This window comes from Diorhabda sublineata, chromosome 9 (genome assembly GCF_026230105.1).
Source record: "Diorhabda sublineata isolate icDioSubl1.1 chromosome 9, icDioSubl1.1, whole genome shotgun sequence".
Classification (NCBI taxonomy): Eukaryota; Metazoa; Arthropoda; class Insecta; order Coleoptera; family Chrysomelidae; genus Diorhabda; species Diorhabda sublineata.
In genome coordinates, this window is record NC_079482.1 from 25014154 (window position 1) to 25031239 (window position 17086).

General features: G+C 32.0%; 1 protein-coding gene across 2 annotated transcripts in view; it reads left to right on the forward strand.

Annotated features, from left to right (window-relative positions):
* Positions 1-14611, forward strand: part of LOC130449031 (neuroligin-4, X-linked-like) — a 249920-nt gene extending 235309 nt beyond the window's left edge. Inside the window, exons 11-13 of one of the 2 annotated variants that reach the window (XM_056786664.1) lie at positions 5769-5915; positions 10824-11007; positions 12651-14611. In XM_056786664.1, coding sequence (XP_056642642.1) covers positions 5769-5915; positions 10824-11007; positions 12651-12927 — 608 coding nt within the window. In that variant the 3' untranslated portion in view covers positions 12928-14611. The remainder of the gene's footprint in view (positions 1-5768; positions 5916-10823; positions 11008-12650) is intronic. The other variant, XM_056786665.1, reaches the window with a different exon arrangement.
* Positions 14612-17086: the final 2475 nt, after the last annotated feature.

Here is a 17086-nt window from a genome sequence, read left to right on the forward strand (position 1 = left end):
TATTTTATCAAAAGCTTCTCTGATTATTTCATACCATTCTTGATGTACTCCACACACCTTTCCATACGTTTTTTTCCATTGATCGAAGCAGTGCTGGAAGTCTTCTTTGGTTAAAGTCTTTAGGAGCTCTGCTTTACCGCTTCCATCGACTCAAATCGGGTTCCTTTTCAAATAAGATCTTTTTCTAATCTTTGTAGCCTTCCAAGGAGCAGACCCGTTGACGTAAAAGCTTTTGATCGGGAACTAGATTTTTTGCCATTAATTTCGGACTAATTTTTGTCATGCGTAATTCCTCGTGGTTTTTCTAAACGTTTTTTTATCGTCGCTTACAGACTCGGCAATCATCTGGATGATCATTTGACGATTTGACGTATAATTTGGTTGATTTTGGTCATTGTTTTCGGAGTTAAAACAGTCACGGGGTGACCTAGGCGCTGGTCATCTTCAGTGTCCTCACTAAAGCGTTTACACCACTTAAAAACACGCGTACGAGATAGAGAATTGTCCCCCCATAGATCTCTTATAATAATTTATAGCATTCAGTGGGAGTTTTTTTCATTTTAACGAAAAATTTTAATCTTACCTGTTGACTATTTCGTGGGTTTTATTCTTTGATTCAATATCTTTATCTGCGTTTTCGAGAATCTACTCTTTATATTGTTGTTTTTATATATTCCACGTTTTCTTCTTTTGTTTTATGACTATTTATTTCTTGTATTTTTCTCTGTTAATGTCGTTCAAGTGGTAAATTTATTTTAAATAACCGAATTAGAATATCGATTAAGTTTGCCGTTTCGCGTTCTGTTTCCAATTCTGTCTGACGTTAATGGAACTATTAGAGAAAATCAACGAAGTTTAACAGAATCGCTGTTAAAAGTATTTGTTTACTTTCTGTAAACCGGAAGAAACTATATAGCCAACTTTAGTAATTACTCTGCGCCGACAAGCTTGAAATTTATTAGAAAACTTTCACATACATATGGGCGAAGTTTTTGAAGACAGTTACATTAGCGTTTAACGTGCTTCTAAAAAGGACATTTCCGTTACGAACAGTTTTGTCTAGTTATTTGAGGAAAATACATTAAAATAGTTCTCTCTGTTTAGTTCTAAAGTCGGAATGGAGAGTTTCGGAAGCTTTTACCTCGAAGAAAAACTACCGACTTATTGACGGATTAAATTGTTTTACCAATCGAAGAAACAACAGGAGAATCGCATCAATAAAAAAGAAATAAATAAACAGAATCGCCAATAAATCCCGAACGTTTTTATGTTTATAAATAGACATTAAACAATTCGTTATAGCTACAATTTTTTCCATCGAAATTTCGCGTGATTTCAATTCGAAACAAAAACTTAAACTCTAAGTTAATCTCGTAAAGTGTGTGATTTCAGAGATAAATCCTGTGCTGTCGGTATAACTAATAAAATAAACAGTGGAGACTATTAAGTAATCCAGGAGTCTTTTGACAGAATCAAATCTTTGCTACTCCACATTCATCGAAATATATTGAGTTTCTAACAGAAGAAAACGAAGCCACTAATTATACAACTGAATTTTTGAGTTCTTTGGAATGAACAATTTATAAACCATCCAAAATAATGATAAGAAAACTGATTATAATTCACGCACCGATATTCAAATTAAAGATGAATTAGTTCTAATTATTCCAATGATCCTTGGAGATTTGTCTTGTCTTTACCACGAAAATTAACAAATCACATGATAAATCCTTGACTGTGTGCAGCTTCAATATAAAGAACAGTCCTTTGGAGGGGCCCTGTATCAAAATTAATTGGGGGGGCCCAAATGAAGGGTAAAATTCCTCCTAGAAATTGACTAGCCAAACAATTTAAATTAAATGTATAATTTTCTTGCCTTTTATTCGACAAATTGATTTATTAAATCATCTATAGCTGAAGACAAAGTCTGATAGCCGTTCCTACCCCATCGAAGTCGTTAGGTAATTTTTTATCTGTTTTAATTTTGAAAAACTTCTTCCAGCTGTTGCGGTTTTAACTGAAAGTGTCAAGAATAGAAAGCATGCTGATTACCTCTGGAAAACTTGATGCGAGGCTATTGAATTTCATCAGCAATAATTCCATGGCTTCCTTAATGGAATGAATTCTTTGAATTTCAGATTTAAAGCACGTTTTCAGAGCAATATAGGAATTTCTCCGATTGTGATACTTTAGAGGCTTTTGTAGCCCCGTATCACTGAAACGGCTAATACGGCGAAATCTTTCTCAAAGTCGTTTTATGTGGCATCCATTTTCTTCATTCTTGGTCCAAAAGAGAAAATGTCGTATACCACGAGGTACTTACATGATGAGGATTAAACCTACTGCATTCCATGCTACACCATATGTGGAATGTGGAAGGAATCCTTAGTACGAAATAATTTTTCGTATAAAATGATTTGATATTCAATATTTAGCTCGTGATTAGAGCCAGAAAATTAGATGGTAATTTGAATTTGAATGTGCTTCTTCCAGATAAGACGTTGGTCAAAATGTAGACCGAGATATCTGGCGTCTGTTACAATTACAGGTAGGTTAGGTACGGTGCCGTTTGGTCGATCTAATTTGACTTTACTTTTCATCATTCACCAATAAATGAATTAAGTTGAGGTAGAACGTTTTGGAGATTTCTATAGGATCTTGGTTCACAGCCGCATCGTTAACAAATGTGGAAATTTTCGTGTTATTGGTTTTAGGTGTAGAATAGGACAACAAGGGTACAAAAACAGAACCTTGTGGAATACTGGGGTTGATATAACAGAGACTTAATGGTTCGTTATTAAATTCGATACAAGTTACTGGATAGTTTGGTTTTTAATTCATTAAGCAACCCAGATTTTGTCGAACTATTGAGAAATGTCCAAGGATAAAGTTTTTGGAATACCATTTACGTTTTGATGGATTTGTTTAGTGGTGAAAAACCAAATTTATGTTTTATTAACAGTACTAAAGAAAATATTATTTTTGTGATACATAAAATCGTTGGGGGAATATCGAAAGCAAAAATTCTTCCATCTTAAGTTTTGGAATTGAAGTTTTCTATTTTAAAACACATTTTTAACTTTTTTAAAGCATATATTTTTCTTATTTCCTAAAATAAAGAAAAAAAGGTTTGTGTTATTCAAAACAAAGTATTAGTTTGAATATAAATACAAACCCAAATTTAATGTAGTAGGTAGTTAGTTCTCTCCGATCCTTAACTTTCGAAACTATACGTAGTATTATACGTATTTAGTTTTTTTTTTTTTATAAATATACCTGAACCATATACCCAAACCAATGTATAACACGACATTCATTGACTGTTGAGCATTTCGGAGTTATTAGATATTACAGCTACTCTTTTCGTCTTCACAAACAGTTTATTTTGACGTTTATTGAATTTTATATGAATGTCACCATGTCTTTTATCAATAAAGAAATTTCAGCATTGATATATAACTTAGAAACCACTTTTCAACATCGTATTACGTGTGTCTCGAACGCTACTTCTGATGGAACTAGAAAATTCACTGTCAATTTGCTCTCTTCTCCTATTCCTGGATAAGAAAAGAAATTTTCGGTAAATTTTTAATGGTACAATATTTCTGCCATTTTTGTTGGCGTTATGAACTCGAGCTGGTGGTTTGTGTAACATAAATAAAAAGTTTATAATTTATGAGACGTCTTGTAGTATACAAGTAGAATAAAATGATTGAAGCACAACTAGGACAATAAAAAGGATGTTGAATTTCAGGAAACGGTTATTCCAGATTTGGTATTATCTCTCTATGTTTATAGAATTTTTTTATACGAAAATACAATCGTAGTTTCAGTAAAATTTGTTTTAGGAAGAGATTCTTGGAATCAAAATAAGATTTATAACCTCTATAGGCAGCTCGTACCCCCTATAGGGGGCTTTTGACCAGTCCAAACCTTTTTCTATTGTTCTGTACAACTTATGGTTATTAAAGACCAATAAAAGACTTGTAGTAGTTATAATTATGGAAAATATTTAGATTATTTTATAATATTAATTGAGTCTTATCACTACATAACGCCGAAAATCGTTTTACTTATATAAGAAAAAGTTACCGGTAAATACAACGAAAAGTTATACGCCAATCAACTAAATTTCAATTTTTTCTTTTTGTAAGTAACACGATGTTCGACAGAATGCAATTCGATTTGTTTGATTGTGTTAAAAACCCGTTCAATACGGATTGCCGCCACGCTCTTCGATTCCTTACCCTCTGACGGAGAGCGTGCCGGCGCGCTCGTTTCCCTTCACTTTACAACTCGACACCAAACTATCCGTTACAACCAAAGGACTCAAATTTGTATTCATATGATTCTCGAAGAAACAGTGTACAATAAGTCGTTTGCCGTTTTAAAATCGGACAAGTAAAAGTGTGTTAAATAAGTTGACTTTTATTCTAATTAAAAATATATAATTTCAACATTTCGTTCAGTCTATTTTATAAAACTTTTTTGATGAATAAGTTCACAAGTTTTATATAAATTGGATGAAATATTTATTTTTGAGACTATTTTTAGAATTATCATCATTTATAAATTATTTGTTTTGTTTTTTTTTAGTTATTTTTCAAGTTTTGGGATATATTTTGTTTTCTGTTTTTATTTTTTCTGATTTGACTTTATCGCATTCTAACTTTTAAAAACAATATCGTTATCATATTTCTCACAGTGTATTTTTGTTCATTTTTTCGACTTTTAGTAGTTAAAATCATGATAATTTCTCAGAGAAAAACCCCACCCCAGCCTGTCCAAATAAAACCCCCTTGTGCTTAGTTGACTGTTTTGTAAACTATAACTAAATAAGTAAATTTATGAAAAATTGTACATATAATGAAACTTTCATAAAAAAACGTAACGAGTTGTTTATTTATTATATTTCCTACAACAATTTGATTTGATTGAGATTGTTGGTTTGATTTCTCGGTCTTGGAACCAACAACGAATTAGATACGAGGTTAGTCAGGAAGTTAGGCCACCCGCTACTCAGGTGAACTGATTCCTTTACCACTGACGGAGAGCGTGCCAAGACGCACCGCTTAATTGTCGGAAATAGGACCTTGGAAGTTTCCTAATTATTTTTTTATTCAAATTAATGCTAGATCATATTATTTGTAACAAAAAACATTTCCGTCAGAGCCAAAGGTTTATCTCAAATAGCCCCGTACTCAATGATAATCTGTGGAAGTAACTTCAATGAATAATTACAATCTATGATCACCCTAGGAGAAGTGTGAGGAAAAAATTTCGCCGTTAATACTTTTCTTAAGATATCTCGAGACAAAAAAGAGATATCGACATTAATTTTATGAAAATCAATTAAACAGAATCGGACTTACAGACATTTTTCCCAATTTCCCGTACCTATTTTTTGAAGAGATAAATTAAACCTTGTAAAATGAAAACTGCTCAGAATTTTCAAAAAATTTTGTCTTCTTAATTTGATATTTCGAAATACGTGTTTCTCTGGACCACTTTTGTTATAATTTATATGAAATGCGGCCGATATAATAAAATTTCGAATGTATTCATCCACGTTTTTGAAAGGAGTATTTGAGAAAAAATTGAAATACATTTTCGATATTTCCCACGCTACGCCATACCGAAGGAAAATTTTATCTGCACCAAATAAATCTACAAAAAACATCCGAGTAAATCTGAACAATGGAGGTATACACGTGTATTTCGTACGTCCGTATTTTAATCAGATTTAAACATCTGTTGTTTTATTACAGGAGCAGTGAGGGTGGAATCGTTCACTAGATTACCGCCTCCGCTGCATCCCGCTTCCATGACGGATTCGCATGCCGCCTCCAGTGGCGAAGGGACTGAATGCATACCAAACACGACATCTGATGAAGATATCCAAGTCGACAAAGTCGGTGAGTGTATAGAGATTTGACGCAGGACTAAGTTTCGTGAATTTTCAAATTAATTTCCTTTCTCTTAGATAAAGTATCGTAAACAAAAAAACAATAAAACAATCTGCAAATTTGACTAAAAACTTAAACGTTCCTAAAAGTATTTAACTTTTCATATTTAGCACTGTTTTGAAAAAAATATAAACAATTTGATGAAAATTGAAGGATGAACTTGATGAAGACTTGATAATAACTAGGATAAAGTGAATTGATAACCAAAAGATGACAGAGAGACTAAAAAGACTTGAAATAACTTGACTGTAGGCTAAACTAAATGAAAAACCAAACTAGTATCAGGAAATTAAGCAAATTTCAAGAATTCAAGAAAAAAGACCCGATTAAAGACCAGAAAGGCTTGAAATTATAACTGGAAGACTGAAAAGTCTCATAAAAGGCTCGAAGAATTTGAATAGCTGGCTAAGAGGAGCTGAAAAGACGTTAGAAGATTGAGAAGAAGACGAAATGAACCGAACTAAACGTATTGGACATGAAGTTATTGCTAAAAGGTCAAAAATATCTGGAAGCTGCTAGAAGCACTTGATAACAGAAGTACTCGACTTTACTATGGAAGGACTAGATAAGGAATTTATCAAGAAGACTCAAATGACTAGAGAAGAATAAAAAAAGGTTATTTTATGTCGAGAAAGTTGCAACAGAAGCCCAAAAAGATCGAGAAAAGTCAAGGAAGGCTTGAAATTAATATTGGACAGCAGAACGATCTCAAAATATCCTTAGAAGGCTAAAGAAACTTGCTAGGAGACAAAAGTGATCAAAAGAAATTTCAGAAAAACTTGATGAAATTACTAGAAGGACTTGACAAGAAGAATAGAATGTCTAGAAGGCCCTGGCGGGAGAGTGAAAGAGAAAATTGAAAGGACTATTTTAAAGACCAGAAAAGCTTGAAATTATTGCTGCAAGGCTTAAGGCTTAAAGATATTAACAAGAAGACTAAAAGGAGTTAACGAGATGGCTAGAGTAGAACTTGTCAAGAAAAATCGAAGCACTTGAAACAAGAATCTTGATGAGATAGCTGGAAAATTGAAAGACAAGTTTAAAGGCTTGGAATTTATACTGATGGGAGACTGAAAGGTCTCAAAGGAGGCTTAAGGATCTTAACAAGAAGAATAAAAGGACTTGTCAAGAAAAACCAAAGGACTTGAAACAAGAATCTTGATAAGATTGCTGGAAAATTGAAAGACAAGTTTAAAGGCTTGGAATTTATACTGATGGGAGACTGAAAGGTCTCAAAGGAGGCTTAAGGATCTTAACAAGAAGAATAAAAGGACTTGTCAAGAAAAACCAAAGGACTTGAAATAAGAACTTGATAAGATTGCTACAAGGACTTCAAGAGAGTTGAAGAGAAAACTGGAAGGACCAGTTTAAGGGCTTGAAATTTATACTGTAAGACTGAAAGGTTTCAAAGGCTTAAAGATCTTAATAAGAAGACTAATTATACATATTATGTCGATTTATGGATTTCTTAGCTCTTATCCGGATTGATATGTTCTCAAATAAATATCTAATCTAAAGCGATTTTTGGAAATTTATCTATGTCGAAAGAGTCTCCTATATTTAGACATTTACGACTCATAAAAATTATATCAAATTTTTCCTGTAATATATAATCCAGATTCATGACGTTTTACGTCCTTCTAAAACCATTTATTTCATGCGAGTTGAGCCATAGAGATATATCAGAACGAGAAGGAAAATTTTATTCTACCTTTCAGTTTTTCCGAAAATTTACTATGACTACGGTACAGCGTGGACATTCGTGAAACATTTCCAAAATACATGGCGCAAATATCATCAATAAGTGAGTAAGAATTGTCGAAAGTCCAAAGTGATGTACGGAAATTTTTATAGCATTACAACAGTGAATAATAGCTTAATAAATTTTCTAGCTGACAAATGTCTTTATATAACGGTAAATAAGTGAAGTTTGATATGCGGGGCGTTAATAAAAATATAAACAATTATATTTAGATATACGGGAAACTGTAAATGATATCTTTGATACGTTTTGGATTCGATTTTTTCAACATCAATATTGTTTTAGTAATTTTAATTTGTTTTTGGCGATTATATTTGTAATTTCATCCACCACTATTCACTATTACATAATGATATGAATTGAATAAATTAGTCAATTTCAGCTGATTACGTCAGTGGGGTAAAAAATCGCTTTTCTTGAATGTGACCGTCTCTTACTTGATTTTTCCAGTAGTGAAAGCTTTTTGGTATTGTTTCATGGCGTTAAGAGGACTTCAAATATACGTTTTACGTTTATTTCAGTGAAAAATCATCTAACAGATCCCATAGGCTGTTTTCCCTTTATCACGTTTTTATATCGAATCAAACAACGACGGTTTTATAATAAAATCGAGACTTTTCAAGCAAATTTTCAATAAAAAACAATGACGGCATCGTTTTTCCTATCAGATTATTAAATTCCAAGCAACAATTTTTGAAATCTGTTAAAGCTGAAACCGAATATTTGTGAACCTTTTTTTTTCAAATTAGTCTGTAAGTAACACTTCGAGCAATTCACAAAATCTGGGACATCTGGTAATAATTTTGTGCTTAAATACAATAATTTCCTTTGTTGTATTCAACTCTACCGAACTGATACTAGGAAAAACTTAAGCTTCAGGTGTTAACTCTTTTTATTTGATGCGAAGAACTTCAGTCAGAATCCTACTTATTGTCCAAAAAAAAATCTACAAAGCCACGATTCCAGATGAAAATTTCACACTTCTTATCAAAGCAACTTCTTAAGATGCAATTTAGATATGAAAATAGGAATTTTAATTCATCAAATAAATTAACAAACCACCAAAATTCACCCCACGGTTACATGGGCATCGGATCATTTTGACAATTCGTTAGATTGCTCAATTGGTTGAAATGTGACGCGATTGAAGTTTAATCTATCGTCAAAAGAGCACTTTATAGAAAACAGGAATTTTTATGAATCCCCACTGGGATATCGTCTTCCCAAAACTATCGAGATTAGAGAGAAGGCATGTCAGGAAATCGAATGTTTGATAAGCAGTGTCAAAAGAGCTGATCTCTATTCATTGAAGAAACTTTGAATCAGCTTACTTACTCACAAGCTCTGCAAAGAAATCATTGCTTTTAGCGTTAAATCTTTGCTGCTCTAAAAAGATCCGATAAAACACCAAAGAGGCTTGAAATTATTACTGAATGAGCTGAATAGTAAGCTAAGGGGAGCTGAAAAGACGTTAGAAGATTGACAAGCTAACTAAAGTGAATTGAAAACCAAACTAGACGTACTAGTTAATGCTAAAAGGCTAAAAGGTTATTAGAAAAAAGGTTACTTTCAGTAACCCAACAGGATCCAAAAAATACAAGGAAATGAGGGATTTAATAAACATTAACATTAATTCATTCAAACCAATGAATTCAATAATATATAGAAAGTTTATCGATATATAATCTGGTCTGGAATCTGGTCGCATTAACTAAATCCTGTCAAAATACACACCAGCAGAGATTGCTGACAAAACCATAATATATACCGAGAAATCTAAGACGAGGGTTGGAGTTGGAAGTGCAATATACTTTCAGAATACAAAGCAATTTATAAGAATCAAATTACCAGCATATATACTGCAGAGCTGCTGTACGCTATCTCACAGGATCTGTCCTGGTCAAAGTCAAATAAAAAAGATTTGGAAGTGACTTTATGTGTTATTAAATTTGAGTATAACATTCATTTGGGTTAAAGGACATGTTGAAACAGCTGATCGATTAGCGAAAGATAAAACGTACGGTATCCTGGCAGAAACATTGGGATACTACCTCACTATCTTCAAATAACACCTATTTTCAAATTCATCCTACTTTACCCTCACCCCCGAATTATATTTTCGAATACACAACTTTTACTACTTAGAATGAAGACTGGTCATGGGATATATCCCGCCCATCTTGCCAGGATGGGTATTTTACAATCATCAGTCTATAACTGCGATCTCAATCATATTTTTTTCGGATGCAGCAATCATAAAACAAACAATTTGTTGCAGTTACTTGTTAAACAAAACTACCTCTAAACCTTACACAACTTTTAAGCATTGATAACCGACAAAATTTAGATCTATTAGTGAATTTTATTAAGGATATTGAAATTGATATTTAAATCGTATCATTAAAAAATTCTGTGGGTGATGGACTTGCTTCCAAACAATTTTCGTCCACACACATACACACACACTAATTCCCAATATTTTCAAATCTCTTTTCCAATAATTTTCTTGTTTTATATCCTTCCATTATATTTATATGTCCCAACCATCTAATTTTTTCTTATTATATGGATGTTTATATGAAAATAACTGATTGTCTAAATATTATTTATTATATCGTTTGATTTCAACATTTTCGATACTATTGATACTGCGTCTTCAATGTCTTTCCGCTAATATATTTTCCTTCTTTCGTCTTCTTCATTTGTAACCTTCAAATATTCGATTAATTACATATTTTCTATTCTGTAGCTCCAATTTCTATTATAAATTGAAATCTTAATATATAAAAATTCAGTGTCCGTGTATATGTTTCGAATGAACTCAAAAACGAGTCTCAATAATTAATAATAAACTGATCATCAACGTTAATTGTTGTTATTAATCGTAGTTCCCATAAGTGTGGAGCAGACGGCGCCTTAAGCGAATTTCTTTACAGAGAACTGTAAAATGTTGTCTTTTACGCCTCATAGATGTCGCCACACTTTAATGTGATATATTTTCTTAGACTACACACTATACACATACTTTTTAAATCATTAAGATACAGCCCGGGTCTGCGAGTTAATATTTAACAATGAATTGTGTTTGTTAACAGATGATTTAGATGAAGAAAATGAAGAGTTCCTTCAGAGACTAGCTACGCGTCACTATTATAGCTACACCGCCGCATTAGGGGTTACAGTAGGAGTCGGTTGTCTACTATTGGTGCTCAACATGCTAATTTTCGCAGGCATTTATTATCAAAGAGAGAGAGATCGCCATAGACAAAATCAGTCGAGGTAACATTTACACTTTATAACTATTAATTTCAATTCTTGTTATTACGTAACTCGCTATTTCAAACATCTAAAATACCAATAAAAATATACTGCGCGAAAATTCTCTCCAAGAAACGTTATTTACAAAAATTTTACCCATTAAATTAAAACCAGTGCTTGGTCAAAACTTTGAAGAGAAAATCAAATCTATCATCAAGTGTCATTTCCACATACTTTGCGGTCTTGATACGAGGTTTTTGAGCATTGTTTATTGTTACTGGGATATTTTGGTACCTTTGTTCTTAAAGTTAACGAGAGGATTTATTTTCCATCAACTTTCTACGTCATATATCAGTCCAGGTGTTTATCTGGTCTATGGATGTTTGTAATTTCACGTTAGCTTCTTCGTGGTATTTTCCTTTGGCCGGAATCAGCAATTTTATTGTATGCAAACACCTAGTACACTACCCTGAGGTACACCTGGCGTTGTACTAACATACTTAACTTGTAATTTAGGCCCTTATGATAAACTTTGTTTTCTTTTAACAACTTTCTGATAATACCTGTGATTCTATAAACTTAGTTGATGGTTGAGTGTTTTTCTTCATCTATTACATGTCTTTTAAGGAACAAAAAAAGTTCGCTGATAGTTTGAGGCCTGTGCTACCTCGCTGGTTGGAATTACGGTTTGGACACAATGGACACTTTTGTAGAGAGTTCAATTCTGAAACAAACCCGTCCATGGTCGAAGGGATGCTATGAAACGCCACCGAGTTATAAGAATAAAAAATCGGAGTTTATGTGTTATTTTCAAGGGAAATCTTCACACCCCTCGATCGATGACTTATTAAGAGCCCGAAAAAGCACCCTAATATGCACCAACCATGGTGAAAGGAGGTAAAAGAAATGCTTGAAAGTTACTTTCTTGAAAAACTATGACAGGTTTGTATATTATTTGCTGGAACACCACTCCATGATACGATTGAGGAATTTATTTGATGTATGTATGTATTTTAACAAAATACCGTCCTGAAATACTTCTAGCAATTATATGTAGTAGCAGCAAACAACTCAAAGAAAGGGCTCAATGATCTAGAAGTGAACCACCTGGTGCACATATAGATTCAGTATGACTGGCTGTGCAGGAGGACATCCTAAAATGAGAGCTTGAGGAACAGGTTACCGTCTTTCAAATCGGAGCAATACTCGCTATAAAATGCAACAGTTTTCTCAATCTATTAGCTGCCATACATGCCATAGCAACATAGCTCGGCATCACCATAGTAGGCAATATAAAACCTTAAGTTGTAATACATATGTAACTGAAACTGCATTTTCTTCACCATCACACAGAATTCTTTTTAGAAAACTTCGACAGTTTGCTTGGAAATTACCGGAGAAGCACTACAGTGGAAATGGGCCCCAAAATAGCACATCTTGATGAATACAAAAGAAAAAAGACAACCACAAATGAATTATTTGATTTGATGTAGAACTAGGTGGTTTTTTTTTTTTCGAAAATTCACCATTAGATTGCTTACAAATTGAGATTTTCTCTGTAAACTTTCGGGTAATAGAGAGAAACCAAGTACCAACCAATATTTCAAAATGCAGTACAATGATTTCCTCTTAACTATGAATTTGAAAAATTTGTTAATTGTTAGCAGGTCTCGGCAAACCGGTTCAAATTCTAACGCAACGGCCGAAGCCATACCGATGTCTCAAAGACCTTCGACTCCTGGAAGTTCAGCTCAACAATCGCCGATGTTAACAAAAAAAGAAAAAACCGATTTTCCACCTTCGTACACGATGATCCCCGCGAATATCGATTGCAATACTTTACCTAAAAGAGAAAAACCCCCGCCGCCCGTCCGTACTTCTAGTAACCCTCCAGGAGGTACTGTGAAAAAACGTGTCCAGATCCAAGAAATATCCGTATAGCAAGAGGAGAGGGGTGAAAAGAATCCTTCTAAAGCGGACATCACCCCTGATTCGGAATTCGATTGTGATTTGGTTTCTGTACAGTTATAACAAGACACTGAAGCTTGTATCGTCGTTTTAATTTGATTGAAACAACTTTTAAATATATATTATTATGAGATTTTAGTGATATCTTTTGTGAATAACGATAATGAACAAACAAAATAATTGTAAATATTTAAATCAATGTCTCGAAATATTTCATCTTTTGAATATGATTCTTTCGTAATTAGTTTTTACCTAGCGATGAAAATATTGTTCCAAATTAAGAATTGGGTGGATTATTCATAAACTACTTTCACAGAAAGGGTAGGTAAAAAGGGCAGAAAAAATAAATTTATGTAAATAAGAAAAAAAAACATATTATTTTGAATAATTAAAAGAAATTGTGTCCGCAAGTCTGCCACAACTTCTAGGTCTTTTCGGAAAACGAAACTTAGTAAAAAACTAAATTGTCCCCGCCTTCAATCAAAAATTCCGGTTGAACCACCCTTAATTACGTAGTAAATATGTCTTTAGACGCCCCGTCATGGATTTGACAATTGATAATGAAGAAAATTTTGAAACATTTTCAATATTTTATAATCCGATTCAGTGATAAGAATTTTTAACTTTTTATTATTGTATAAATTACTTTATCTACGACCACAAATAAAATTGATAACGATGCTTTGTGAATAAAAGTTTCATTAAAACACCCAAAATAGTGGAAAAAAAAGTAGAATGCTTTTTAAATCGGATAATATTTTTTATATTTGTGTTTTGTGTTCTGTGATTGTAATAATTTTGTACTATGATTTAAAAGTGTTGAAAGTCATTGTCGTTTTTCAAAATATTTTTCAAATTTTGATCGATAAAACACTGATCGCACTCCTGAAAATGCGGAAATTGCTTGCAGCCCAAAATCTGCTTCAGGAAGTCATATGGCGATTTTTTAGATTGGTTTAGCACTGAAAAAATCAAAAATCACCCGGAAAATGTTCTTATTGCACATTTCTCGAAAAATTCAAGCCAATTTCAATGGAAATAATCAAATCAAGATATACCTAGAGCAGAAATACCTGCACTGGAGGAGCCGTAGCCCGAATCGAGACTTGTCGATTTTCTTGATACTGGAGCGCCTTCAACCTCAAAAATAGAAACTATAACATCAAAAAATTACAAAATGTAATAATATAAACAACTATCCAAATTTCATTGTTAACATTAATTTGAATAATTAAAATCAATTAGATTTTCTGATTATGTAACTTAAATTGGAAAATTTTGGAAATACATGTATATAAAACACATTATTTTCTATTATTTCCATTCAACTATTAGAGTCACATAAATTTTTTTTTTTAATTTTTTGTATATTCTGTAAAATTTTCTATTTGTGGGCTGCGAGATGCCGCCAGAGTTAATCCGACAAAATGTGATATATAATTAAAAAAAAAAGGATTTTCGAATTTCGATTATTATTGCGGGCCGAGGACTCAAAATAAAACTGTCCAAGAGTTTTTCAAAATGTCAACGTTTCGATCTTTTTCAAAATTAAAATTATATGGTACATTATAACTCAAACAAATAAACAAAAAAATTGTGCAATTAAAAGTTGTTAATCAAGTAACGTTTTTCGTATTAATAAACACTGCTTCTTGCATTCTTAATTTATTTACACCTTATACAATACACCTAACTTATAATAATTTACTTAATATCACTTAAATAATTTTTCACTACGACTGTGTTTAAACAAATAATTTAAACACCTAAATAAAATTCTATAGAGTTCTAGAAATTATTTAAAAGAAATAGTATAAATAAACCGCCTGCTATTATAAAACGTCAAAAGGAGCATTTATAAAAAATGTGAAAGACGCCGCGCGAATTTTTTAATAGTGGCCGGACAGGGCCGGCCTAGGGAACCATTTTACGAAACTCTTTTAAATTATTAGAAGTCAAGAAATAAATTACATATATAAATATGACAAAGACATACTTTTCCAATATTGATAAAAGCATGAACGGCAGAAACTTTTGATATTATCCTAATTGTCACCATCAAGTACTAGTCCGGTGAGTTTGTTGACTTATAAACATTCAAAAGTTGATTATATTGAACCTAAATTGGTCACATTGAGCCACGTTGTTAAGAGATGTTGTGCCAAAACTCTTTTTAGATCTTATTATAATCACAAATACTTGCAACCGAGCATATGCTGGTTTATTCTGAATTTCAAATACTGTTTAGTCATACCAATGTAACTCTTATTGCAGTCCAAGCAATTTATTTTAAAAATCTCATTGGAATGTTGTAGTTCAGGTGTTTTGTCTTTGATTTGGGTGAATAAGTTGTTTATTGGGTAGAATGCCTGCTCACAATTATTTGACGAGTGTTTTTCAAGCTTCTCTGATAATCCTCTAATGTTACTTTCGTTCCGACGTTCCTGAATTACATTATAATTGCTCTCTTTTATAATTTCATTAACCATTTCTCTTGGATAACCATCTACTTTGAGAATTTGTCTTATTTTATTATTATCAGTATCGATATATAGTGTTTTTTGATGTGGTCGTAGATGAAATATCGTCTGACACTCGTGCGCGAAGTACCTTTGCGCTACGTTCGTGCCTTTTTTTCGCAACTCGTGCGCAAAAATATCACTTTACGTACTTGTATCATAAATAATCATTATCAGTTCATGATTTATTTATATTCAGTGTCTTTATTAATGAACGAAACACTATTATTTAAACGAAGACTGTTGACATGTGTCAAGACTGTTGACATGTGTCAAAATTGTTGACATGTGTCAAGACTGTTGACATGTGTTAAAATTGTTGACATGTGTCTATTATTTCTTAATAACTCCTAATTGATGGTTTATGTGATTATTTTTTTGAAAATTTTGTTCTTTTTTATAAAAGTTTTTTTTTGAATATTATTACATATATACTAAATGAAAGTAATGAATTAATTTGGATTAAAAAACGAACATCTTATGGTATATATTGTAGAAACAAAATTGAATTTTGTAAAAAAAATATGTTTTTGCATGTATTGATCCTTGTAGAAGTGTAATTACTTCAATTTATAGTCACAAAGTTGACTCTAAACGTTTTTATCTTGTAAATAAATCGTTTTGTACATAAATTATTAAAATAAATACAAAAAATATTGAATAATTTGTATCATTCCAACCAAATACCCATATTTAATCCAATGAACAAGGCGAAATGATTAAAATGTTGTTTATTCGATTACAAAAGCTCGGAGTAGGTTGTCCGCATTAGTATTTTTCATTTTTTCCGTAGTCAAATATAAAAAACTTTATATTTCGTTATTTATTGAATATATAGAAAATTCTAATACACCGTTTTGTAAAAAAATTACAGCTCAAAAAAATATCTCTTACATTTTTTGAACCTTACCGTTTAAAAAAAGATATTTGAGGTTAGATTTTGATAATTTTGAGATAAACTTCATTTTTTCTCATGAATTATATAACTCGTGAATGAATAAGCTCTATGAAATTAATAATATGAGTTTTTATAGAAAATTAACTGCCCTACAAAAAAGGTTTCTTATAAGTTTTCGAGTAAACGAAGCGTTTCAAAGATATTCACGATCGAACTTTGAGGTATATTGATATTAACAGTTTTTGCATTTGCATTTACCCAATTTTTACCCAATCTTCTCTTAAATAAGAATAATAAAATAGAAAATATGATAAAAAACGTGGGAACATACGTTGATGTGGTTTATTCTATACAATTAATTAGGCCTCACGCTAAAATTGTATTGGTCTCTTTAATAAATCTCGAAAATCACTTCAACTTCCTCTATTTTCAATTAAGACAATAGCTTTCCACATATTTTCAGCTGTAGTAGCAATTTCAATGCTTTTTCTGAACGAAATTAATATGAAATATATTCTCAGTAAAATTCCATATATGAATCAATATTTGCTAGTCCAGCCCTGTTTTACCACATATATTTTCTCGCGCCATTTAGTATTATAAATACATTATTTACCCCTGTAGTAATTAAACAATGTCATGAAAATTTTTTGTCTTCAACTTTTATGGCGGTTTTTTATAATAACTACAGTAATGAGGAGCTGGAAACCAATAA